This window comes from Podarcis pityusensis (assembly GCF_964106645.2).
Source record: "Podarcis pityusensis genome assembly, chromosome: 4".
In the NCBI taxonomy this organism is placed as follows: domain Eukaryota; kingdom Metazoa; phylum Chordata; class Lepidosauria; order Squamata; family Lacertidae; genus Podarcis; species Podarcis pityusensis.
This window is the reverse complement of record NC_138027.1, coordinates 95,114,352-95,141,005: the sequence shown is the minus strand read 5'-3', so window position 1 is coordinate 95,141,005 and position 26,654 is coordinate 95,114,352. Positions and strand designations below refer to the sequence as shown.

General features: G+C 42.3%; 1 protein-coding gene and 2 long non-coding RNA genes across 18 annotated transcripts in view; 1 reads left to right on the top strand and 2 right to left on the bottom strand.

Moving 5' to 3' along the window:
• The window catches only part of LOC308475904, a 468,022-nt gene that overhangs the window by 365,483 nt on the left and 75,885 nt on the right, over window positions 1-26,654 (bottom strand). The gene's annotated exons all lie outside the window — the stretch shown is intronic.
• MBNL2 (muscleblind like splicing regulator 2) overlaps window positions 15,859-26,654 on the bottom strand; it is a 78,764-nt gene continuing 67,968 nt past the window's right edge. For all 16 annotated transcript variants that reach the window (XM_081004000.1, XM_081004005.1, XM_081004006.1 and 13 more), the window contains one exon: window positions 15,859-20,875. In XM_081004000.1, the coding sequence (XP_080860126.1) occupies window positions 20,861-20,875 (15 nt within the window). In that variant the 3' untranslated portion in view covers window positions 15,859-20,860. The remainder of the gene's footprint in view (window positions 20,876-26,654) is intronic.
• LOC308476446 lies at window positions 20,883-23,103 on the top strand. Its single transcript, XR_013985905.1, has 2 exons — window positions 20,883-21,552; window positions 21,591-23,103. It is a non-coding gene; the product is annotated as an uncharacterized lncRNA (long non-coding RNA).

The window sequence follows — 26,654 nt, the reverse complement described above, 5'->3', positions numbered from 1 at the left end:
ACTTCCTGGCCTCATGGTAAGTATGCTGTGGAGGCCCTCAGGGTTTATTCTGCCCCTATACTCTCTATCATGCATATGAAGCTGCTGGAAGCAGTTTGCAGGGAGTTTAGATGAGTGAGGTGGCATCAGTATGTTGATGACATTCAGCTGCATTTCTCCATATAATTTGAGTCAGGTGAAGCTCTGCAGGTTCTTGTTCAGTTCCTGGGGGTAATACTGCTGGATGAAAGCCAAAAAGCCGAAGCTGAATCCCAACAAGAAAGAGATTCTGTGGATTGGGGGAGCCTAGGTCCGGAAAATAGGAATATGGCCCTTTCTGGAGATACTCCCCCTGAAGTTTAAGGTATGTAGTCTGGGAATACTTCTCAATTCCACTTTGTTTCTGGAGGCCCAAGTGACCTTGGCATTCAGTACCCATTTCTAATTATGGTTATCTTGCCAGTTTCGGCTTTCTTGCAGGAGGACAGCCTGGCCAATGTGAGCCAGTAACATAGTAACCTTCCATTTAAACTATTGCAATTAATTCTGTGTGGGGCTGCCCTTGAAAATAGTTCATAGATTGCAGCTAGTGTGAATGCAGCTGCTACAGAGTCCTGATGGGTCTGATGTATTTGAAAGAACCATGTGATATACTTGTAAGTTCTGTACTGACTACTTGTTTTTCTGCTGGGCCCAATTCAAGACAATAGTTTTGATATATAAAGCCTTGAGCAATTTAGGACTCTGAAGGAGTTCCTCTTCCTATTCTCTCCTGCCCATTCTTTGAGATTGCCTGGATAGGCCCTCTTAGTAATACTATCAGGTGTGGAGGTTTATGGGTCAGGGACCCAATGGAGAGCTTTCTCAGCAGTAGCACTCCAGTTATGAAATCCCCCCCCCCCCCAAGCTTTGGCTCGCTAGCTACCCAATCTGTGTTTCAGTACCAGGTAAAAATATTCCTTTTCAGAACAGTACTGTAGTAGTGGCATATGTAGTGCAGCTTTTCCTGAAGTGGATTCTGTTTTACCTTTGATTGCTTTGTGTTTTGTATGTATTATAGTGTTGTAATCTGCTCTGGACTCTGATGAAAGGTGATATTTCTTATTTATTATAAGTTTATTTATATAATTATTATATTTGTGACTGACTCAAATCATAGGGCACCTTTAAAACTAATTTATCATGGTATGAGCTTTTAAGTTAGGGACTGGCAGGGTTCCAAAGAGTGTGTGGTGGAGGCAAGGAACCAGAGATTTATGGTGTGTGATGCCACCCACAAGGCAGGAGCCAGGGGAGGAAGGGAAGTCAGGGTAGTCCGAGGCAGAGGAAAGTACAAAGGATGTGGTGAAAGAAGGGGCGGTTCAGGCGAGGGAACTCACCTTCCCCCGCCCTACTGTCTCATAGAACCAGGAATGGCTTGAAAAGGGAAGCCCAGTGAAGTCTCAGGTAAAGGTATGCAACCCGTCAGAGGAGAGTCATGACATTTTATAGGCAAGAGCCTATTTGATGCATGAAGTGGACACAATTGGTATATACATGTTACATAGATTTCACGCTGTAATATTATGTTGCACATTATCTACTTATCAAAGATGGAGGCAAGCAAGTAGTCAAGTCAGTAGCTTGGTAGAAGTTAGGCAGTGTTACTAGTGGTTTCTGAGCAGCCTTGACTACGCTAGCTTGATCTTTTTCAAAATGAGGAGCCTGGCCAGAGTTTGCACTTATGTAATAAAAGGCCAGATGGGATTCTACTGGTTCTTTGTGTTACCAGTTCCCGGTTGGGCTATTTTGTGCCACAGAGCTAAAGCTGGCAAACTAGCCAAGTCCTCTGTAGGCTTCCTAGTGGCATGGAGCTCTGTGGCCAGTCCTCAGTTTGACATTCCCACACAACTTCTCAAAGTATGATAAAATTCCAGGGTACCAGTTATCAGGGACAGTTTCTGTCGTGGCAAGACCACAGTGGGGAGAATTCCTTCTGTAATGAAGTGTGTATATACAAATATACAGACTGAGAAGATTGCAAGCATGTAGTACTAGCCCCATAGTATCTGTCCCTAAAACCATGCCACACCATTGCAGTTCCCTATGTATTGAAAAATGTGAATAAAATTGAGCTGTTCCTGGTTGCCTACAAAGTGCCCTCGAACAGATACTCTCAGGCAGTTGCTTACCTAGACTGTATATATGCTGTCCTTTATTTATTTAACATAATTTATATACTGTTTAATCACCAAAATATTAAAGAGGCTTACATCCATATTCATAGAATCATAGAGTTGGAAGGGACCCAAGGGTCATCTAGTCCAACCCCCTGCAATGCAGGAATATGACAATATGTCATTTTTGATACAGTCATACCTCGTGTTGCGTTTGCTTCATGATACAGTTTTTCAGGTTGCATCCCACGGCAACCCGGAAGTACCGGAAAGGGTTACTTCTGGGTTTCGCCGCATGCACAAACGCACAAAATGACATCACGCACATGCGCAGACGTTCTGCTCATTTTGCGAACGGGACTCAGGAACGGATCCCATTCGCAACCAGAGGTAACACTGTATATGGTATCTAGGCCTTTTAAGCAAGACACATTTTACTTCAGTCAACCAGCCTCACTTTTTCTACAACTTTGAACAGTTAACCCTCTAATTAACTATGTATCATTCTCTCTTGTCACATCTCTTTTATACGGTAACACAGGCCCTCTGAGCAATGATCATGTCATGCTTGTGTTTTGTGCAGTCCTAATTGCTGGTTGTAAATCAGTGGTAGATGGTAGTAAAGGGAGGAATCCAAACCCAATAACTGAAATAGGCAAATATCTGGCTTCTGAAGTCTCAGCTCATCCAGAGATACAGTGCCATAAGTTTTCCATTCTGGCTCAGCTGCGGCTCAACCGAAGCCAGAGAGTTTCCTGAAAAAGGGATGAGGCAAGGGGAGACTTACCTCTATTCAAACTTGATTTAGCTGGTTTGCATGACCTAGCAACCCAGTGGAAGCTACACTGGCAGAAAGGATGGTGGAAGTTGAACTTTATTTTAGAGGCTTGTTTTCCCGCTGCCAAGTCCGAGCTGGTCCAGCCAGCAGTAGCCCTGCTTCTGAATGGAGTTTGGAATAGGGGTAAATTACAGAGCATAGATTATCCTAGCCGCTTAAAATGGGCATCTTTGGGACTTCCTTCTAGTTTGAATGCATACATAATACAAGTAAAGCAATAGGAAAGTTTGCAGTGCCAGTGGGGAATTTTAGTTGTTTCAGACAACTGTCAGAACAAGTTTCAGACAACTGTCAGAACAAGTTCTTTTTTTAAATAGGGTTGGAAGCCTCTGCTATCTTCAGATAATTTGCTAATAGCTTTCTGCTCCCTTAAGCAAAATGACACATGTATAGGGAAACTTTGAGTCAGTTTGACTCTACTCATGGTAGTCAGTGAGTCGTCTCATTTATACCGTAATTAAGGAACTGGTTCGTGTCTATCTGAGCATACTTTATATTGCACAACTATTCTGAAATTACTTTGGTGGAGATTTTGTATTTATTAGAATTCCATCTGAAAATATATGTGGTTTTAATTAACTGAGGCTGAAGCCACACCCAAAGCATCTGTTTCTTGGCATCTCCTCCAACACCACCCTTAGCTGGTCCCTTTGGTATGTGAAGAATTAGATGGCTTGCCCAAATTATGTAACAAATGACAATACCAGAGCTAGAAAAATACTCAGAAGGAAAAAGGTTTCCCGTGCAAAATGTTAAAGGAAATAAGGTATCTTGTATAGCAGATGGGATGAAATAAGATGGCATGTTACCATACTCAGTTGAAACAACTACATACATGCACATTTGATTTCTCTAAAATAACTTATTTCAAAATAGTTTATGGGAAAGTATGAATCCAATATATTCCCTTTATCAGATTATTCTCACCTAAGTATCATGAGATACTTACTTTAGCTGTGAGTGGAAAGAGGAAAAGCTAAATTCCACTGAAAACAAATTTGTTTATAACCGAAAGTGTCTAATTTTAAAAGCTTATTACAATACTAGGGGCTGCACCCTTGCTTGCTTTTATTACCCAATGCCTCTGGGCCACCCCCCACAACCTCCCCGCCACACTAACCTCTTAGACCAGGCAACCTTTTTGGCCACCCTGCAGGCCAACTTTGACAGTTGGGTGGGACAACCCACCTGTCCGTCATATGATTTACTTATAATTACATTGATATCCCATCTTTCCTCCAAAGAGCTCAAGGTGTCCCGCATGGTTCTCCCTCTCCCCATTTTATCTTCACAAGAACCCTGTGAGGTAGATTAGACCAAGACACAGTAACTGCCCAAGGTCCCCTAGTCATCATCATGGGGGAGGGGGAATTTGAACCCTGGTCTCCCAGCTCAAAGGCCAACATCCTAACTCAGTGGTCACCAACCATTTGGACCTGTGGGCGCCACAACCCATTATGTTGACTCTAATAGAATGCCTGTCTCAAGCCTAATTTCATCAGGGAACCCTGTGAGCACCAAAGAAGGTCTGTGTGGGCACATGTGCACCTGAAGCTGCCATATTGGTGACCCATGTTTTAACTACTGCAGTGAAAGTGCCAGGCCTCTGCATCAAAAGCAGCAGGAGGAAGGTGGCGGCAGCACCTTTTCTCTAGGCTTCAAGGATGCTGTATGCTTGTAATTTGTTCTCTGGCCCCTTCAATGGCAACTTAATAGATGAGTCGAGAGGGCTTCGCCACGAGACAAGGGGGAAAAACAGAAGTAAAGAGAAATGATTATTCCTTAACAGTATGCCATTGCTCACCCCAGAGGTCTTCTTGAACCAGAGACATGCCACCTCCTTACCCAAACAGCTAAATTATCTCTGGCCTCACAACCATTCCCAATCATTTCCTCACCTCATCAGAGCCAATCTTATCCATATCCAGGGCATTGGGCCATTAAAAAAAAAAAGGATGCCCATTCTTCCAGTCCAGGGTATCCTCTTTACCCTTTCAACAGCACCGCCAAAAATTAAAATGGGTTGCAGGGTCTTCATCACTGCACTAACCTTGGGGCACCTGGGTCCTCCAGGTTTGACAAAAATCTGCCATGAGCAACTTGCGGAGAGTGCAGGAAGGAATTAGACCCACTGAGAACGTGGCTGTGAAAGGTGTTGATGCTTGACTCAGAAAGAACAGGAGGCAAATAAAAGATTTTGAGGAGTATCACTGAATTGTATGGCTTATGAGAGAAGCAGTGTTAGAAAGTCAGATATATCAGCTAGGTGCCAAATGGCTCCTTAAACCAGGGTTACAGTCGCCAAAGCGGCATGCCTAGTTGCCATTTTGGGGCCAGAAGGCTCAGAAGTCATATTTTTCAATACAACTCTTTGGTTCCTGAAATTCATTCTGATTGTACAGATAAAATTTAACAGAAAGTATTGTACAGGATGTGCTGCTAGTTTGTGAGATTAGTCGAGATCCAAGGATCCGCAGGCATGCAGTGCCAGAAGATGGAGATGGCAGGCACCGTCCTGGTGCCAGGGCATCCTCACTTGGTTGATTTGATTGACATCCTATGCCCCTTTAAAATGTTTTGGGAGGGTATTGGGTTTTTGTTTTTATTTTGGTTTTGTACTTTGTGGTTTTATATTCTGATTTTATCCTGAGACTTTAGGGTGGTATATAAATTCAGTTAATAATAAGAATAAGAATAATTCACTTGGTTGCAAGTCATCCAACGGGATTGTGTCACAATGGGGCACATGCCACTGTTACTTAGCAACCTTGCAGAACAATGTGCATTGTTCCTCTTAATATTAGGGTTTTGTTTTTTACAAAACAGCTTTCAGTGAATTAAGCTTTTCTTTATTCATATTTATTTGTTAGAATTCTAGACCACCCTTTACCCAGTGGATCCCATTGTAGTGTTCAATCATTTTCTTTTAAAAAAAAAAAGCAATGTAATAATATCCTTCAAACAAAAATAAGACTGAGAGGCAACAAAGATACAAAACTATTGAAGCAGAAGAGCCTACACAAAATCCCTGGGCAAAAAAGCATTTTGTAATCTTATACACGGATTGTATATCCACCAGAACTGTTAGGTATTCCATATTTGTTTTACTAAATACATGTGTTTCTCCTCCCTGAAGAATTCTGGGAGTTATATTTGTCAGAGTGCTGAGAACACTACTACATGTTTCCGTTTTCCCTTCACAGAATTGTATTTCCTAGGATGCTCTGATATGAGGAAATCACTCTTAAATCAGTTAAAATCTGCAGTGATGAGCCCAGGGATTGAAATCTCTGCTCAAATGTCCTAATAAAAAAGGTGAGAGTACCCCGAATAATTACTTCTTCCCATTCAACATACACATTGTCATTTGGGGCTCCAACTTTCCTTGTTTATTTTATTTTTTCAAAAGTAGGTTGGCTTTTTATTTTACCAAAAGTAACGTGTGGTGGCTAATATTAGTCATACTCTGAGTGGACTCATTGAAATCAGTGTGGGTCTACTCTTAATATGACTACCACTAGGTATCATCTTGTTTTCATTTGCTTAGGGCAAAGCTCCCAGTTGGGTATTGCTCCTGAGGTATTGCACACTCTGTGGTAAAAAGGAAGTCTACCACTTTGCCTCATTTACTGATTAATGCAAAATATAAAGCAAGCAAGCAACTATTTTTCCTGTATAAGCTAACTCTCCATTCTTTTTACCGTGAGAAATGACCGCCAGATTCATGTGTTTTTAGTACAGACCATTTTCTGTTACAGACATTAAAAACTAGCAATGCAACCATGTGGATGACGCATATTTTGATCCTACCCTCACCTCTCTCCTGCTGCTGAATGGAATTCTGTGTTTTGTCAGTGACAGAATCGATATAGATTCTATAGGCATTCAAATCAGCACGAGGCAGACTTTTAAGTGGATTTTTCAGGGTCAGAATCAAAGTCTCAACGCTGCTATCACAGCAGCAGAATATGCTCAAATTGACCACATGATGTTCTTTCTTCTTAAGTACTGTAGATTTAAGCACTGCTGCTTACTGTATACTTTCAGTATGTTGAGTATTTAGTAGTAGCTCCTTAGGGATGTCGTGAGTCACCTCCCCTGCTCTTCTTTAGAAACGCACATAGAGATTTTGCTGCTTGACAACAGCATAATTTAAAACATTTGGACTGAGAGAAAATCTACTTTTTAAAAAAAAGCTCTTTAGAAGCATTGCATAACCATTTTTTGAAAACATTTTAGCTCATAAGAGCTTATAGCTCAGTTGTTGCTTTTTTAAATAGTTTAATGCAAAGACATCGCTTTGTAACAGACCCTCAACCATAACTACATCTGGTGGGGAATCCATTTTCAATCTTCCACACAAAGACAATGCTGTGCAATTTTTAAAAACATGCACTGTCACTCATTTCCCATTATCCATCAGTAGATTGACTGTAACTGAAAAGCTCTGCTTTTTCAGTGTCTCTATGAAAATGGGTTTAGTTCATTTGGGAGTTGGGGAATCAATTGATTATGGCCTCAGTTGTTTTTTTGTCTTGTATTGGAATGTCTGGCAGTGGTACACCGAAATGGATCAAATTATATAGAAATCTTTGGAATCTTTTTACTGCTGCTATTATGAATGTATTGTACTAAGGACTAAGGCCACCACTGTTTCCAACTCTGCTTACCCTCCCCTTGCAAACCACTGCAATCTCTTTACACCTCACCAGCCCCTTCCCTTTACACCCCATCATCACCCCCTTGCTCCTTGCATTCAAGGAGAATGGTTGCAGTTTCAGACCCTCCAAGCGTCCCTGTTTTCCAGGGACTTCCCTGATTTAGAGAAGCCGTCCCAGTTTCTGATTTGATCCTGGAATGTCCCACTTTTCCTTAGGATGTCCCTATTTTCAATGGAGAAATGTTGGAGGGTATGGAGTTATCCGACCCCCAAGCCATCTGAAGGCAGTCATGTATAGGGAAGGTTGTTTTAATGTTAAATGTTTTATTATCTTTTTATATACATTGGAAGCTGCCTGGAGTGGCTGGAGCAACACAGTAAGATGTGTGGGGTATAAATAATAAAATTATTATTATGGAATGGGATGTCCCTATTTTCATCAGAGAAAAGTTGGAAGGTAAGGGGGGCATGAGCTGTAAGAGGGTTTGGCAAGGTTAATGGAAGTCTGGGTTTAGCAGCAGGCTCACCTGGGCTATCCACCATCCACTCTACTCAGCTGTGCTGTCTGCTCACCAGTCCATCTTGACTGCTTGCCTGGGCTGCCTGCATGCCTGCCTGTTTACCTGGGCAACCTGCTTGTCCCTTTCTACATCCCCCCACTCCTCACCATCCAATGTTGCTTTTCTGTTATGCTGTAGTTTGTAGCACCACCTGTTGGCAGCCCCGCAAACTGCAGCCTGACAACATCCCTACAGTTTCATTAAATATTGCTTTCTATTTTATATGGATTAGAATGGTTTTAAATGCTGTGGGAAGATAATTGTGCTGCGAATAGTTGTTCATACATTTATTAAATAAATAAAACCATCCATTGTAGCTTTCATTTGATCCATTAAAAGTGGGTGGGGTTTTATGAAAATTTACAGCCTGCCTTCTCACAAGCTCTCAGTAATAAGTTTGTTTTACTCGGAAGGGTTGAGGGAGCAAAATATGTTAAATGAGAATTCTTGGAAACATAGATCATTGGTCCATCTAGATTAGTATTTTTGACAGTGACTGCCATCAGTTCTCCAGGGTTTCAGGCATGGCTCCTTTTCACAGTTTGAACCAGGGACTGTTTGCATGTAAAACATGTACAGTGGTGCCCCGCAAGACGAATGCCTCGCAAGACGAAAAACCCGCTAGACGAAAGGGTTTTACGTTTTTCGTTGTGCTTCGCAAGACGAATTTCCCTATGGGCTTGCTTCGCAAAACAAAAAAGTCTTGCGAGTCTTGCGATTTTTTTTCGCTTCCCCCCCCCCTTTTTCTAAGCCGCTAATAGCCGCTAAGCCTTTAATAGCCGCTAAACCGCTAATAGCGCTAATCCGCTAAGCCGCTAATAGGGTTGCTTCGCAAGACGAAAAAAACGCTAGACGAAGAGACTCGCGGAACGGATTAATTTCGTCTTGCGAGGCACCACTGTACTGAACTCAAGCATAGAGCTGCTAAAAACATAGCAGCAGGGAAGTGCTGTTGAGATATTAAGCTTGACTAGGAAATATCCAGCTGTGTAAGAGGCACGGTTCTTCCTGCACTGATGCTGTCCCCAACACACCCTTTTGTTTCAGCCCTACCTTCTCTGTTCTTAGAATCATAGAATTGTAGAGTTGGAAGGGGCCGCAAGAGTCATCTAGTCACCCCTGCAATGCAGGAAATTCAGCTAAAGCACATGATAGATGGCTATCCAACCTCGGCTGAAAAATCTCCAAGGAAGGAGAGTCCACAACCTCCCAAGGGAGACTGTTCCACTGTTGAACAGCTCTTACTGTCAGAAAGTTCTTCCTCATGTTTAGTTGGAATATCCTTTCTTGGAGCTTGAAGCCATTGGTTCGAGTCCTAACTTTCAGAGCAGGAGAAGACAAGCTTGCTCCATCTTTCATGTGACAGCCCTTGAGATATTTGAAGATGGCTATCCTATCTCTTCGAGGCTAAACATATCCAGCTCCTTCAGCTGTTCCTCATAAGGCCTTCTTGACCTTCCCATGTTGAGTAGGACCCACTGTGCAATTGGAAACCCTGATAAAGTAGCATCTCTAGTTGTGCAGAGGTGTTCAAATGAAAATGGACAGAACCCCCCTTCAGACCTTTGATCAGGAAGGCTAAAGACGTGTGGGGAGGTGTGGGCATGGTGTATGCAGCCACAGGCCTCTTAGTTATTAGTAGATCTCTGTCCACACACATTCTAATACTGGTCTTGCCCCATATCGACTGCAAACAATGCCTTCTGCAATATCTAAGTGAAATTTCAATGGCTTGGCTAAAGGATGAGGGAGTACAGATTGGCTTCTCTTCTTAGAAGCTTTGCAATGTATGTCTCCATCTGTTTTGATAAAAAAGGTAGTAAAACAAGTTCCATCTTGATGCTTTCAGATCTCTCAATTGTGCATAAAGTAATTGATTTTAGAACTTGGGCTCCCTTATGTTTGGTACAAAAAATGAGGCCAATTTTCTAAGACGTCTAGGAGGTGTATGGTATTTAGAAGTATCAGATGAATAGCTCTGCCAGGCTCCTTTATTTAAAGAGCTGTAATTATATAGGAGCAGAAATTTTGATTTGAAAGCAGCTCAAAATGATGATTAACCTCAAAAAGCATAACACAGTTGCTACCTTGGCGAAAGCCTGGAGGCTGGTCAAAATGTTATTACTGTTTTCTTCTGTTATTTGGTCTTCTTCCCAGAACTACATAGGACAGTTTTTATGTTGGCACATTCTGTTTCCGTGTTGTTCCATCATACTTTCCCCCCTATACTTTCTGTGAATTAGTAACTAAATACTATTGATGGTGGGTTGTTTGGAGGTTGTTGTTTTTTGCTCCTGGTGAGTTTGCAAATTATTTTGTGTTCCTTAATCAGTATTAATCTCCAGTTAATCAGAAATGGAGAGTATTGATCATGCTAGCATACCCCAGGAAATCTAACCCATTTTGAAACATAAAGTTAACCACGTCAGCTTTACCGTTGGCATCAGAGTGCCGCAGGAAAGAGCTGGGAACCTGGGCTGCATTGCCAACTGCCAGGGATCAGAAGAGACTGGCACAAATACCAACATAGCCCTTATTTTATGTTGTACATTTGTGTGTAGATTAATTGTAAGCTGCATATTGGGAGCCAACGTCAGCTGAAGTGTGGGGGTGGCATAAATATAAGCCACATCATTTTGAGGGGAACAGGATACAGGGAGGCAGGAAAAACAGGCAAGCTGAAGGCCACCTTGTCCATGCTGATTAACCCTTCTGATGGGAAAAGGGGTGCAATCAGGGTGGCTCTCTGTAGAGCTCCTCTGCTCATGCTGGGTGCCTTCTGGATCAAGCTGAGGAGCTGTGGCGATATCTGCTCCATGGATTCCGGTTTGGCGTTTGGCAACGCCACTGCAAGCTCCTCTTCCAAAGCTGCATGTTTCCCAGCTAAGCGATGGGGTAGCGGAGGCATTGATTGTTTCCTCGTAGCCACCTGTAAAGAATCTCTAAGGGCCCCTCCAGACTCTGTTCTGCAACGTGACATTGATCCAATAATAGTTCCTTAGTGGTGGATTTACATTGCTTTATTCTATTTTTTTTATTACTGCATTCGTATCATACCCTTTTATCCAAGGAGCTCATTTAATTCCCTCTTCCTCATTTAATTCCCACAAAAGCCCTGTGGGGTCATTTCGGATGAAAGGCAGTGGGTGGCCCAAGGTCACCCAGTTGCTTTGCAATGCTTACTCAATGTCACCACGTTATTAGTATAGGATATATCTAATCTCATATACAAAAAATACTTAACTCTAACTAACGCATGAAGGGGTTAAGACCATAGAGTAAGCTGTCCTGCCTGGCTTAGCTAGATCATACCCCCTCACCTTGGGAGGAAGAGCTAGCAAACCCTTTGTTCTCCCACTTTCCACTATTCTTTTTCACCATGTGACACCTACCAGTAAGGCTATTGAAGCTGGATGCTCCAAGCCACCTTTCTGTTTCTATACATATAATTTAGAAGCATTTACCATTCACCAACATTTTGAAACTAAATTGTACTGCTTGTCTTTTCTTTCTGCTGTATGGAAAAGTACATGAATCAACTCTTTGCAGAGTTTGTAAGTAAAACATTTTTAACTTGTCAAACATGTGGTCTCTTTCTATGCTAAGGGAAGTGGGGAGCTTTGGAAGCAACATAGAAGGGAATATTTTAAAGGTCTAACAGCCTATGATTCTATGCTTTATTTTGCTATTTTAAATATCTGCTGGGGCTCTCTCACCAAAAAATACTTGCCCCAAATTTGGATCTAGGCACCCAGGACATTCTCCTTTTATTGTATCAAATATTCCCTTTAACCAAAATATTAAAAACCAACAATTGCTATCTGGAGGGGGGCCCTCTTGTGCTATAGTGCAACAAGCGTGAGACAAAAACAAACTCTTAACACTTGCAAAATACGGGATTTCAGCAGGAAGCTACAGGACACAAAACTCATTGGAAATGAAGCAGTATATCCACCATGAAACTTGCAGGAGCAAAGAGTGTTGAAAGTGGGATCACGTATAACTGCATATAACTGCCCCAATACCATCATGAGCACAAATCATCATAAATACACAATAAACAGAATGTCTGGAGGGGCCCAGACAGGAGCAAAAAGAAAGGGTAAAAAAGGGGGGTCCTCTTTAGTTTGACTTCTTTCTGTGCCACCACAATTCTCCACCCATAGGACCTCAGTACTATTCAAAATGTAAGCACATTTCTTCAGAAAAGAACAGCGGCTGTAATCAGGATACTGCAAACTTCTGCACTGTTCTGAGACCTTGTGAAAACATTTTAGAAGTGTTTCTCTCCTGCCAGTGGCAAAACATGTTTACTGCCTTACATAACCCTTTGACAAAATAGGGTTTTTTTTTACTTGTGTGAACCGGACCATAGCATTTGTGATGATGAAGTTCAGAAAGCTAATGAGAAACGAGGCTTAATTGCGATGTGGTGGGTTTGTCATCATCTTGTGGCTAAGGGAGTGGGTGCGGAATCTCTTAATTCCTCCTATCATGTTCTGCATATAGGCTGACTATTTTAGAGGGGAATACAGAAATTCCAGAGACCTGCAGCAAAAGAGTTGGCTGATTAGTTTAAATTAATGTATGAAAGCCAACCCACCTTCACTGCTGCTTCTCACTTCTTGACCTCTTAAGCGTTGCCAGGTAACAGAGCTGCAGTGACTGGAAGCCAGAGTTAGCAGGCAAGTGCGGCAGCCATGCCAGGGTCTGGACAAATTCTGTATCTAGCCATCCTAGTTTTATGGTTCACACTGTGCCCCTCCTGATGCTTCATTTATAGCACTATAGTTCTCTATGTCCCAGGGTGGTCACACTTTTTCTGTCCACACCAGTGACGGGATGCATTCAGATTGCATTGTCTCCTTCCACCAACCAGTAAACGATCATGTTATGAGCATGCACACATGTCACCGATCACCCTTTTGTGTTTGGTATATAACTCCTGGTATTCCAAAATTCTGTTTGTGGGAGATTTGGTGGCAGGAACTACTCGTGTTCACTGTGTCGGTGTGAGCTGTCCACACATTTGAGAGACTGCAGTGGCAGGCTTCTGTCAAGAGACGCATAGAAATGCCATGAAACCGAAGTCACTTAACATTCCCCACCCCCACCACACACAAAAGTGGGAAAGTGTGCAAAACTTTGCACACCATGAAAATACTGCGGAACTGTATTTCAGAAATGTTGGGATTTGTGTGATAGAAAAAAAAGTGAATTGAAGGCAATATTGCAGAATAGCAATGGAATGATAGCTTGTATTGCTAGAAGATGCAGATGATCAACAGTGGATTCTCCTGCAATAGCACTGGTATATATCATCTGAGGCATCTAGATATTACAGGTAATACAGGGCCAGACAGGTCACTTGCCTCATACAGAACAATAGTGCAATGTTCTTAAAACTAAATAGAAGCAAAGAGATTTAGCAACTCAACCCATTTCACAGTGTTTTTCTGACACTGCAGTGATTTTTAAATAAGTAGCCCTCACCGTAATTAAAACGCCTCTTGCTACAGCTTTCATGGCTGGCACAAGTTTAGATTTAGTCAAATGGATGATTAGAGCTGTGACATTTGATTCATTTTAATGAATTTTTCTACATGAGCTGTTAGTTCTGGAGGGCGAAATATTTATTCATTGAGCTCCATCCACAGGCAGACACACACACACACACACACACACACACACAGAGAAGACAGGGAAGTGTGCAGTATTTTCCATTGCTTATACTTAACCTTACACCATCCTATAATCAAAAGTTATCCCCATGGAGTTAAATGGGGCTTACTATTCAATAGGTGGCAGCCTTAGACTAGGGCATTGGGGCTGGGATTGTGCAAGCAGAATATGGGAAAATATATTTTGAGGAGATACCTGAAATGAGAGATGTGTCTTTACTTAGAGGTATTCTGCAAGACAGCTCCAGCAGTATGTGACATTAGGAGAGAAAGGATGGAATTGTTTGAGGGTGCAGAAGTCTCTCTGGATGGCTGAATGGAACTGGAAGGTCACAGGCAAGCATGTGCTGCGATAGAAGATCAGAGGCCCACCTGGTCCAGTATAACCTGCTGTCAGTGCCCAATCAGATTCTTACTGGAAGCATGCAAGCAGGACATGAGCACTATAGTGTTGCTTCTGTTAATGGAGGAAATATTACTGGTGCACTTCCCCCCATCTGTTATGGAACTCCCATAGAACATTTGGTTGTTCTTCACTTTGGCCACATTTAAGCACAAAAGGTAGAAACCACCTTATCTGCCCAGGCCTTTGGGATGCAAGCAACATTTTTTTTTTATTAGTCTGTAATTTTTGCTCTCTACTACTGTTGCCTTGTTCTGTTTTCATATTTGTTAAGTTGTGGGTGAGCATATCAGACGACACAGCGATTCTTGAAACAGCTCTTGTTTATTCACAGGCCAGAACAGAACTGAACTGAAGGGTTCAGACAGCCTGCTTATATAGAGTTCCACTACAACGCAACTGTAACCATTTTCTGTAACTATCCAATCACTGAATGTCACTTTCAATCCCCTATTTGCATATGTGGACCTGAGTGAAAACTATCTACACTATCCCCCTGCTGGCCCAGGGTGAGAACTTCAGTACATAACACCATTCAGATACGTTTTACTGTGCCGTGCTGCTTACCTGCGATATTGTATTGTTAGTGGCTCCACACTCCCATTCTGAGGAAGAATGGGGTAAAACTGCAAGGAAAGAAATATTTCCTTTACCACCTTTAGGCTGAAGTTGTCAGGAATCTGCAGCCTAGTAACTCAGCACGGAGACCTTGTATGTGTTTGTTTTTAAGGTGTGAGAGAGGGCCTCAAGGTGGTCTAATATCAAATTAAATATTAAATACAGGATCCCAGCTGGGGCGCCTCTGATAGAGGCTCAAGAAACGATCCATGCCCCCCGTCTTGCCCAATATCGTTGCCCCCTTCTACTCTACGCAGACGACGCAGTGATCCTATCCTTTTCAAGAGTCGGCCTTAGGAGGGCATTAAAAATCTTCGGATCCCAGCTGTGCTGAAAATATGTAATTCCATGAATCATAGAATTGTAGAGTATTACAGAACTGTAGAAGGAGCAGATCGCTGTTCAGGGATCAGCGTCTCTGCTTTCCGTTTCAAGCCTAGTTCTCAGCTAGGCTGTTCTCAAGGCACAGCAAGCTAGATGCTGTAGGTACGTTTGCTGGGTTCTAGAACTCACCTTTACCAATTGACTACAAGAGCAGTCATTTTTTGTCTGATCATCATTGAGAGGCCTCGGCACTTCCGTGAAGTCAATCTAAGGGGAACTCTGGCTTCCCTTATTTCAGGCTCCCTGGTACAGAGAAAATAATCACCTGTAGGGCGTTTTGAGATAGCTCTTTGTGCCAAACGGAAAAGGGAAGGAATTTCTGAATTTGTGAAAGAATGATTGTGCCAGCAGTGCAGATCTACCAGTCTGTTCTGACTAAAAAGCATTGCATGTGGATTGAGAATGCCAGGGGTGCCTGGCATAAACTCCTGTCTGAAAAAAGGACCCTAAATTCCAGCATTTCTTCATATATTTATTGCCTACAGCTTTTCTAAACGCAAGGCTCATTGATCCATTTTCCTTTGCTGGAATCGTTTTCTCAGTATGTCGCAACAATGAAATAACACTGAGGTGCCAGAATCATTTTAAAATGTTTCTTTTTATTTCCATGGTTGCACATTGGGTAATTAAATAATATTTCAACCAACTCATAAATGAGTATTTAAATCAGGCTCCTAAATAATTACAGTACATGGAATAAGAGAAGGGGTTTATTTAACTGTTAGCAAAGGATGCAGTGTAAATGTCACCATTGATCATTTTGTATGGGCAAATTAAGGTATTTTGGTGAAGTGCTCTTATAGAAAATACAGAGACGTTCCAAGACACTTGAAATTATGTCTCGGCTTCAGTACTTGCTGACTATATTGGCCCATTTCATGGTTGCTTCAAAGGAGTATTAAAAACAACAACAACAACAACAACAAACCAATGTAAGGTCGATTTACCATCGTTAGACATTCTTTTCCAAAATATAAATGAAGTTTTGGCAAATAATATTTATACAGAAAAATAGGTTTAGATCTTTCCAGATTCAATGTATTCTACAAAACTACTCTAAAATAAATAAAAAATTATGTTCTTGTATACTTTTTTTTTTAACGCTAGTTCTTTCTTTACTATGAGTACAGATTAAAAGCAGGAGGCACTGAGACTAAACAAAGTGCAGTTGAGAATGGGCAGAAGGAAACCAGGCTTGGGTATCACGTCACATTAAATCTCAGCTTAAAACAAGCTGTGGTTTAATGTGAGATAGTGGGCGCTCCTCTTCCACTCCTACCACGTTGTGGATCAAACAATGAGTCGGCCTTGTTGTGTTGTCTGAACCTGGGCTCATTGTCATTGCTCTCCAAACCAGCCAAGATCTGTTTTTAGCTTACCACTAGTGGTTTGTTTGGGGAGAAATGAACCACAAACCTAGGTTTGAATGGTGAGACAAGGCAGATTCTGGCCTATTTTGTCCACAGGGTGGCAGCAGTGGAAAAGCAGCACCGAAAACCTTAGCAGCATGTGCTTGCAAACACACCATAATTTGCTTTAAACTATGGTTTAATGCATGGGTAGGCAAACGAAGGCCCGGGGGCCGAATCCAGCCCAATCGCCTTCTAAATCCGGCTCGCAGATGGTCTCGGAATCGGCATGTTTTTACATGAGTAGAATGTGTCCTTTTATTTAAAATGTATCTCTGGGTTATTTGTGGGGCATAGGAATTCGTGTCCGCCCCCATATAGTCTGGCCCCCCACAAGGTCTGAGGGACAGTGGACCGGCCCCCTGCTGAAAAAGTTTGCTGACTCCTGGTTTAATGTGATGTAAAGACTGGGCCAGTGATTTTGCTGTCCTAGAGACAGGCATCTCAGAATGCATTTGCGTGACTTCTGCTCTCCTACGTAGCCCTTGCTGAAAAGGGCAGGGTTAGACTTCCTTTGCAGGTGAAAATGAGAAGTCCTTGTTGCTAGTTCTGCTGATGGGACGCATTCTGGTAGAAATGGAAAACAGGATTAGGCTTGTGTTGCGGGCTGAAGATGGAAGCCAAAACAGTAAAATGAGGCAAGCAACAAACAGTGGGACAAAGTCCTGTGTTTAGATGCCAAGTGGCTGAAAGCAAGCATTAAAATGCATATCGCTTTAAGGGTTAGAACATCGGGTTGAGGCTGGAATGAACACTATCTGAAGACCAGCTGGGGGGCTGGAGCAGAGATAAAGGAGGAATCGGTTCTGGAGTGCAGGGCTGACATGAGGGCCGGCCCAAGACGTTTTGGCAGCTGAGGCCAGCCACAAAATGGCACCCTGCCCGCCCATCAGGGAAGAGGGGCTGTGTGAAGTTCTACACTGGGAGCAAGGAGAGGAATATTTCGGGAGAGCATGAGACTCTTCACGGTTGTGTGTTCGAGCCCCACGTTGGGCAAAAGATTCCTGAATTGCTGGGGGTTGGACTAGATGACCCTCGTGGTCCCTTCCAACTCTGCAATTCTACATTGGGAGTAAGGAGTAAATATCTATATTGGGAATGGGGGGGCGGGGAAGGGGCATGCTGGGAATCACACAGGGTTGGTTCAGAGCCCAAAACACCCCAGAAGGCAGCCCCTGCCATTTCATCCCTAGGGATGGGAGACTAGCAGAGCCTTCTACTCGATGACTTCTACAGTGGCACTGGAGGCGGGAGCTGCTCAGGAGGGGTAGATCCTGCCCCCAAAGCATATGTAGCAGCAGAGGTTGGCGACAAATTCCGTGGAGGCTGGATCTTGCCTTGCCTCGCCTCAGGGTTGGGCCAGCCCTTGGCTGGCACAGTATGTAAGGAGCAGGGTTTTAAAAAGTTGCAAGTGAGAACGTGCCAGGGATGAGTGGATTAATATATGTTGTTAATAATAAAATTATAAATTACTTCAGAGCCAGAGGCTGTTGAAGCAGCGTAGACCAAAGCAAAATGGGATGATGCAACAGACTCGGAAAACAATGCAGGTTGAAAGCTTAGTCAGGGCTCCTGGAGGGCAGTGGCATTCAGGGAGTGGTTTGTGTGGGCCTCCTCCTAGCTGCCGCTGGTTTCTCTGCCTGTGCAACCTCTGTGACTCATGCTCTTAAAACTGTGATTCTCAAACCACTTAGTCCAGCCTAGCCCCATTGAGACAACACAGCTATTTTGGAGCCGATGGATTGTGGTTTGACATAAATATTTTTAGAAATGTAGAAACAGAACAAACTTATATGTCAATACAGTGGAACTCTCTCTTTTTAAAAATAGGATCTCTCTTTTTCTCTTGGTTCAGGAGGAAATAAAGATAATGACGTTTGATCATTAATGAATAGAACATAACATTGCAGTGATTCTAAGAAAATAATTGTTTAAACATAATGTCCGATAAAACGTTCATTCTACAGTTTAAATATTTAAACAACATACATAAATTACCATTTAGTATTGTCCAATAAACTATCAAATGTTTAAATGCATTTTTTTTTTTTAAAAAGAAAGAACCCAAACTACAGATGTAGGTAAACGGCCATATTCTCAACCTAGGTTAAACATCTGAGAAAATTTACAAGTAAAGATAAAAGAAATACATATTCCTCACAAATTAAAACTAATGCAAGATTACAAACACTATGTTTACCATCAGATTTTGGGTTCTTTGTCCCCTCCCCCTTTCTTTTAGGTGATCGAAGCTATCGTTTGAATATAAACAGATATTAGACATTTGAAAAGCAAGATTAACACTGAAAAATAATTTCATTAACAAAAAAATCAATTAGTGCTTCTGGTCTTTCTGAGTAGGCAGTGCTGCCAGAGCTAAGTAGCTTAGAATCAATCTGAAAAGTCCAAGTTAAAATACTGCAATCATTTATAATGTTCACATGGAAAAAACCAGATGTTTCAAACAATTATACATATTTCCATAGAACAGCTGCTTTTTTGTTTTATAAACAATAATTTAAAAACTATGTACTTGTCTGATATATGTGCAACATATAAAATGTGAAATGTGACATATTTGGTACAACAGTGTAGGAAACAAATCTTAAAAACAAACCTCCTACATTAATCAAATGTATATAATTACCTTGTAAATCAACACAGTTTTTAAAAAAGTAAACATTAAAATCTGTTTTGTCCATATATATGTATGTGTATATATAATATGTATATAGCTGTATTAAAGATATCTTCATAGTTCTGTGACATAAAATAAGCTTTTAAAGAAAAAAAGGTTAAAAGAACTAGTTTCTTTCTCTGTGCTGTAATCCGGTTACAACTTCTTAAACCTGATTTTAAAAATACGGCAACAGTAACAATGGATTAAACTGAAGCTCTCTCTACATTTTGTTCAGTATTCTCCTAGTCATCTAGATTAAAGTCACTTATTAGTTTTTTCAATGACTCAGTTTCAATTATTCCGTTTTGAGTTAAATTAGAATATCTTGCTATCTTTTCACCTATAGACCCATTTCTTTAATTGGGAAGAAGTTATTTCATAACAAGTTCTTATTTTTGGTAACCTGATTGCAAATCTGAAAGCTTAATCACTTGGTGTAAATTCAATTATAGACATCAGTGTCACATAGTTTCAAGTCTGATGTGGCAAAATTTAGGCACTTTTGCAAAGGCTTTATTTTAAAAAATATCCTCTCTCTTTGTAAAATAACATAGTCAAGACTTTGTTTGGGGTATGGAAACCATACTGTGCAAAGGTTTAATTTAGTTCTAGAATGCCACGATTCCAGTACAGCTTCTCCGCACCTGCCCAAAATCAGCTCGTGTGCATCTCCGCAATTTGTGCTTTGCCTTGGAGCTTTTGACGGGTGATGTTCAGGGATACAGGGTTCGGCTTTCACATCACCTCCTTTGCCTTGGCACCAACTGCCTAGTAGAGAAGTGAGCTTTTTAAGAGAGTACAAAGTGGTCAAAGGGTTAAAAGTTAAGTCTGCAGTTGGTGAAGATTGGCCAAGATCCAAAGGGTGACTGGGGTGGGCACCCGAGGGCTTGCACGTGCTTTGATCCCCCCCGCTTCCTCTGAGCAGGAGAACCCCCTTTGCCGTCTCACCTACAGCTTTGAGAACTCTCCACAATTTCTGAAGCAGTTTGCCCTGCGAAGTGGCCGGGGCCCTCGCCCACGTGGAGCTAGTTAGGTGGTTCTCTGGACCTTGGGCTTAGTGGCCAATGTAAATCATTTATTGCTAACATTGAAAGATTCATAAAGTTGTGAACCCTACAATAATATATGAATAGGACTACTTACATTAGCTATAATCATGGCGGTAAGACGATATTTCTAAGAAGTAAATGGTGCTGTATAAAACCTTTAAAAGTAAAATGTTACCCTTTTTTTAAGTCTTGAACCATCACAGCTGGCATCAGATAGTTAACTAGATTAGTTTGGAATATACTAAGCATACCATATTTAATATTCATTTTATGATATAGCAGCACTAGCTCTTTAGTGTTTTTGTGATTTGTCCAGACGAACAAACGCTTTACTCAGCATGCAGTTTGTGGCAATTCTATTGAAGAGACAGGGTAGTATGTACAGTAACAATGCTTTGCTGTCCTCATCGAGGCCTCTTGACATTCCATCCCATTCCTGTTGACTATTTCAGGATTATCTGTTAGAAGAAAAGAAAAAACAGCAACAACATGGTTGGGTGTGCTATTCAATTCTGATGAAGCGACTATTTCCCCCCCACCCCCTTTTGCTTTTATGTTGCCTCAGAATGAAGCACACATATGATGCGCCTAATGTTCTTATGGACTAAACTTGCATAGTATGCGAGCTTTTTAAGAATAACGGTGCTCATTTGTTACAATGGTGTGTGTTCCCAGTAATTTCCTGGACATGCAATACAGTCGTACCTCGGATCCCAAACGCCTTGCGAGTCAAACATTTTGGCTCCTGAACGCTGCAAACCCGGAAATGAGTGTTCCGGTTTGTGAACCTTCTTTGGAACCTGAATGTCGAACGCAACTTTCCGTTGGCTGCAGGAGCTTCCTGAAGCGAATTGGAAGCCGCGCTTTTGTTTCCGAACATTTTGGAAGTCGAACAGACTTCCAGAACGGATTCCATTTGACTTCCGAGGTAGCACTGTATTCAGAAACTCACCACTGTGCCCCCAGCTGTGCCCTGTGCCTTTGCCCTCTGTCTTGACAGATGTTGCTGAGAGCTGGGAATACTCTGGCTGCCATCTCTGAATGGCGCCAGCCCAGCACCATGCTCAGCTGGGGTTCTCCTGTGCCACATCATTATTTCTTCCACAGGCACCTTCCCCTATGCCGGGGGAAAGTAGTCTCCAATTAGGGAATGTACTTCAAGCTTGCCTTTAGAACCAGAGACTAACCTGGAAAGGGAGATGTATCCATGAATATTTGCCCAATATGTCACCTAGGACGCAGCTATACAGCTGCAACTAAAACATTGTAAGAGTGTTTTAAGTGCAATATACAATGTGACACTAGATGGTGATGGTGAGCCTTATGGAAAATTCAATGTACAGTGGAACCTCGGTTGTCGAACGTAATCCATTCCGGAAGACCGTTCGGCTTTGAAAACGTTCGACAACCGAGGTGCACTGGGCGATCATCAAAGTGAATGGAGAAAGTTGAGAAACGCACCTCGGAAGCCGTTCGACTTACGAGGCGTGTTCGAAAATGGAAGCATTCGCTTCTGGGTTTACGGCGTTCAGGTTCTGAAATGTTCGGCTTCTGAGATGCTCAAAAACCGAGGTTCCACTGTATTTTATAAAAAAAGCTTTAAAAAACCCCATTTTTAAAAAATGTGTGTGCAGATTCCACCCTAACCTGCTTAGTAGTAGTAAGAAACCAGAAATCCACAAATCCTGAAAAGTAGTCTCCAATTGGGAAATGTACTTCAACCTTGCAAACAGACACTCTCAGACTGAATAAAAGGGAAAACGCCTCCAGGTAATTGGGCAAGGAAGAATTGGTGGCTTTTTTCTTTCAGGGTCGCAAATTATTAATTTAAGCACCGTAAGACTAATGAAATGGGCTAGTAATTTTTGTGGACTTATTTACAAGGCTGATTTATTATTAAACTCAACTGCTTGAAGCAGGAGCTGCTTGCCTGGTGGGGTGGAGCTGCAGCAATAGCCTTCAGGCAACAGTGTTGATGCCATTCGGCAACCGCTGAACGGGCATCTCAGCAGGAACGCTGCATTGGCTCTGCCAGTGCACCCACGCAGCCGCAACCATGCAGCTGCCCTTCTTGGAAAGAAGCAAAGATGCTGCTGCCAGGAGACTCTTGCCGCAGCTCTGACCCACCAGGTGAGCTGCTTGAAAGTAAATTTCTCTTGGTAGATCCTTGAGGCCTCAACTCCCAAATTCTAGCACAGGCTCCCACTTATGCAGAAGTTACATTCTGGGCCTCCGCACGTGTCAGTGAAATGCACATTAAGTGGGGAAAACCCTGAAGAGTCCTAGCGGCTTGCAAGGAGACACTACCTGGAACCTGAAGAGGATATCCTCTTTGAGCTCCGGGGAGGGCCTTCTTGCAAGCCGGAGGGGGAGCAGGGCTTTGTTGAGGCTGCTCAGCCTCCCTGCCTGGCAGCTGACATGTGGGGTAGAGCAGCAGCCGCTTCCCCGCACATCAGATGAGCATCTCAACAAAGCCCCACTGTCCCTCCAACTTACGAGGAGAGCCTCCCAGGGGACCAAAGAGGACGTCTTCTCTCTGGGGAGGGTTTTCATGTGAACCAAGAGGATTCTCCAGGGTGCTCCCCACGTCCCTGCACCAGATGTGTGCACGGTCGCATGCAAGTGGGGAGCTGCCTGTACACAGTTTTCCAGTTAAAGTAGAAGATGTAAAATTTATATGCATGTGCACACCACAATTTAGCATGAGATGAACAAGTTGCAGCAAGCTTCAGGCTTGTGCACTGATTTCCCGGCATGGCCAGATATTCAAAAGATTCCGCTTTTGATTAACCACAGCTTGCCATGTAGTTTGGACCCACAATTATAGTAAGCATTAACTATGGTTTGTTTGAACAAGCCAGCATCGGTTAACTATGGTTTGAAGGTAAATATTATCATGGTTAATATTAAACCAGTTTGTCAGTCAGAATGACACAATTAGGATTCAGAAAAAGTGACAACTTCCAAATTACTTCTCCCTGATTCAACAGCATCTGGGGATCCAATGTTGAAGAAAACTGCTATGGGAAATGCAACCACTATGAAGATCTAATTGGGGACACTTTAGGATGTTCCTGGTTGATTTTTAAAGTTCAATGTACAGTCGTACCTTGGAAGTTGAACAGAATCCGTTCCGGATGTCCATTCGACTTCCAAAACGTCCGAAAACCAAAGTGCGGCTTCTGATTGGCTGCAGGAAGCTCCTGCAGCCAATTGGCAGCCCCATTGGACGTTCGGCTTCCAAAAGAACGTTCAAAAACCGGAACACTCGCTTCCAGGGTTCGATCGTTCAAGAGCCAAAACGTTCGAGAACTAGGCTGTTCAAAAACCAAGGTACGACTGTTTAAGGTTTGAATCCTATATCATCACCTGAGCACCATGAGACCCTACACCAGCATGGAGCCTACAGTTCCAAAATATGCAGCTGCTACATTTTTCTACATAACTTTCAGAACATATTTCTGATAAAAGGTGGCAGTCTTCATCAGAATGGTGGGTGTATTTCATATTCTCAGGGCAAATGGATGTATTCTGTATGATATACATGAACTACTGACTACAGTGAAATACTACCTCTGCCCTGCAGTCTAAAACTAAAATGCTAAAATACATTACTAAAAACTAATACAAAAAGCTAAAATAAATTAGCCATTAGGAGGCTTATTTCAGCCACATAAAGAATCAACTCCTTTATCAATAAATAGTTGCTGGAGCCAGATATGAGAATATAAAAGACTAGTGAGAGACCAAGCTTAAACCACAGGATGGACAATTCATAAAATAAGCAAATAATAATTTCAAGTTATTTTATCCAGCTTCCTGCAGATAGCTCTACAGAGTTTCATTTATTTATGGGAAACATATTTTTCAATCACAACACTATTCTAATAATATTAGAGTGAGAGTACAAGAATCTGAGGCCTTACACTAATCCACAGATGTTCCCTGCCATAGCTTCCTCCTTGCTGTAGCTGCTTCTATCATTTATTTATTCAAATATTATTTATTTTTAATTCTGTTTTTAAGACCAAGAAAAAGGCTCCCAGAGCAGCTCACAAATCTCTAAAAATTGACAGTCCCTGTCAGCAGCCTTACAATCTAAACAGACATGACGCAAAAGGGAAATGGATTGGGGAGAGGAATAAATGAACTTAGGTTCAAGTTCATGGTTAAAAGTTGCTCTAATGACTAGCTGGGAATGGAGCAGGGCAGGAAACGGGGCAACTCCCCACAACTCTTCCTTTCCTCTGCTGCAACTAGGGGGGCAATTTAATCACAGGAAGCTGGTATGAAGCCAGATCCAAACCCCATTCAGCAGTGGGCTGCTGCTGGAAGAGGGAAAACAGGCCTTAAAAATAATGTTCTCTGCTGAGTTGCCCAGTCCTGTGGCCAAGAGGAACAGGTATAGGAGCTGGCCAAGTGCCATGCCCCTGGAACACCCATTTTGGGGAATTTGTAGCAGCCTCGGCTCAGCCCTAAAAGAGCCAGGATGACATTACACTGGCTGAGCTGGGGTTGGGGACTTAGCTCTGACTGCGTGGGGCGTCAACCAGCCAAGCCAGAGATCGACTGCATCCTAAGCTGCTCACCCCAGCAGATCTTGCCATGGGATTGCATCCTTCCACTGCTGTTATGTTATGCCCCATACCTTTATTTAGAACAAATACCTTTGGGATTTGGCCGTGGTAGAGCAAGGGTGAGGTGACGCTGTACTCTTCTGTATACTGCAGCACAAGCTAATGTTCACAACCGAATGCAAGAAACATGATGACCTGCTTATCTCATTTAAATCAAAGGGCCAAAAAAAAATTAAAAAATGGTGCATTCGGGGTCATTCCAGGACAGAGATGCCCTTTACAAAGCTATATCTGGCCCAGTGAGATCTGTTTTGGGACTGCAAGCCATATTCTATAATTCTGGGTCTACTTGAATGAACGGGACTCTCCAAATACATATGTTTACATATTTTAAAAATATTATCAATGAAAAACTGGCACATCCTTTGGGAATGACAATCTAGGCACCTCTTTCACAATCAACACTTCACCTCTACCTGAGGTTACCTGCCCAAGGATCAAAGTGCATTACCTTAAGGGTTCTTTTGCAAGAGATTTTGAAATTTCAAACAAACAGCGTCACAAACTACTTTTCAGTGCCAGAGAATTTTTGCCTCTGGGAGAAGTACCTGAATGCTATACCACAGTACAGGCATGCAAAAGCCTTTTGGCTGCACAGGCCAGATCCTTAACAGGCCAAATTTGAAAGGGTTTAAATCCTGCTCAGGAAGGGGTTTGCATTGGAACCGCAGCTAAAAGGAAGGGGGAAACCCAAAGTTATAACAAGGGGTTTCATCTGGCTTAGCACTGGGTTTGGCCTCACAGCCTGCAAGCGCAGGCAAGCATCAAAACAAGTCAGTCAGATCCCTCAGGCTGTGCTTTTATTTTACTAGAACCCCAAGTCCCACCAGTCAGAATTTGGTGCAACACAGTGACTTGTCCATGCGCATGTGGAGGCATAGGGTGGGAGTCAATGCTAGTTCCGCTCACAGCTGACTCACTGAATTTAGTGGGCATGGCTAGCATAGGTTTATTAATTGCAGTGGGTTTACTCTCAGTTGGACTTCGTTGAATACAAACCATACACGTTCTCTTGAGGCAAAGGGTTCCCCTGAGCATGTGTTTAGCCAAGAAATTTGTTTTCAGGACTGGAACTGAGCTCATAGTCATAGTTAACTCCTGGTTTCCCCAACATTTTATTCATTTCAGCAGCGTACTTAAGGAAAGAAATAAAGTGCACTTCTGTTGCTATTGTTAAACAATCAGAACACTTTATTGATCTACTGCAAATCTTGCAAAGATCTACCACTAGAGATCCTGATCTATAACGAATGTGTCTGTTCCTCCTGCTGCTACATTGTGTGGGTTTCCATGATTAAAAACACACACAACTGAAATATGGTGGCTGGCCGCGACTGGCGCAGTGGCCGCCTCAATCAGCTGAATACAATGCACAAGGCAGCTGCTCTACTAATTTAAATCGACCGGAGGAACAAGATGGTATAACTTAAATCAACTTAAGAAAAGGTATAGTTTGAAATGGTAGCAAATTCTGGTTTGGAAGCATATGCTGACTTACTCATCTGGCTATTATTTTTGATTGAATTGATAGAAAATAGAAGTGACATCTCCCCATTATCATACCGCATAGCCAACTTCAATTTGTGTTTGCAAATGTCGA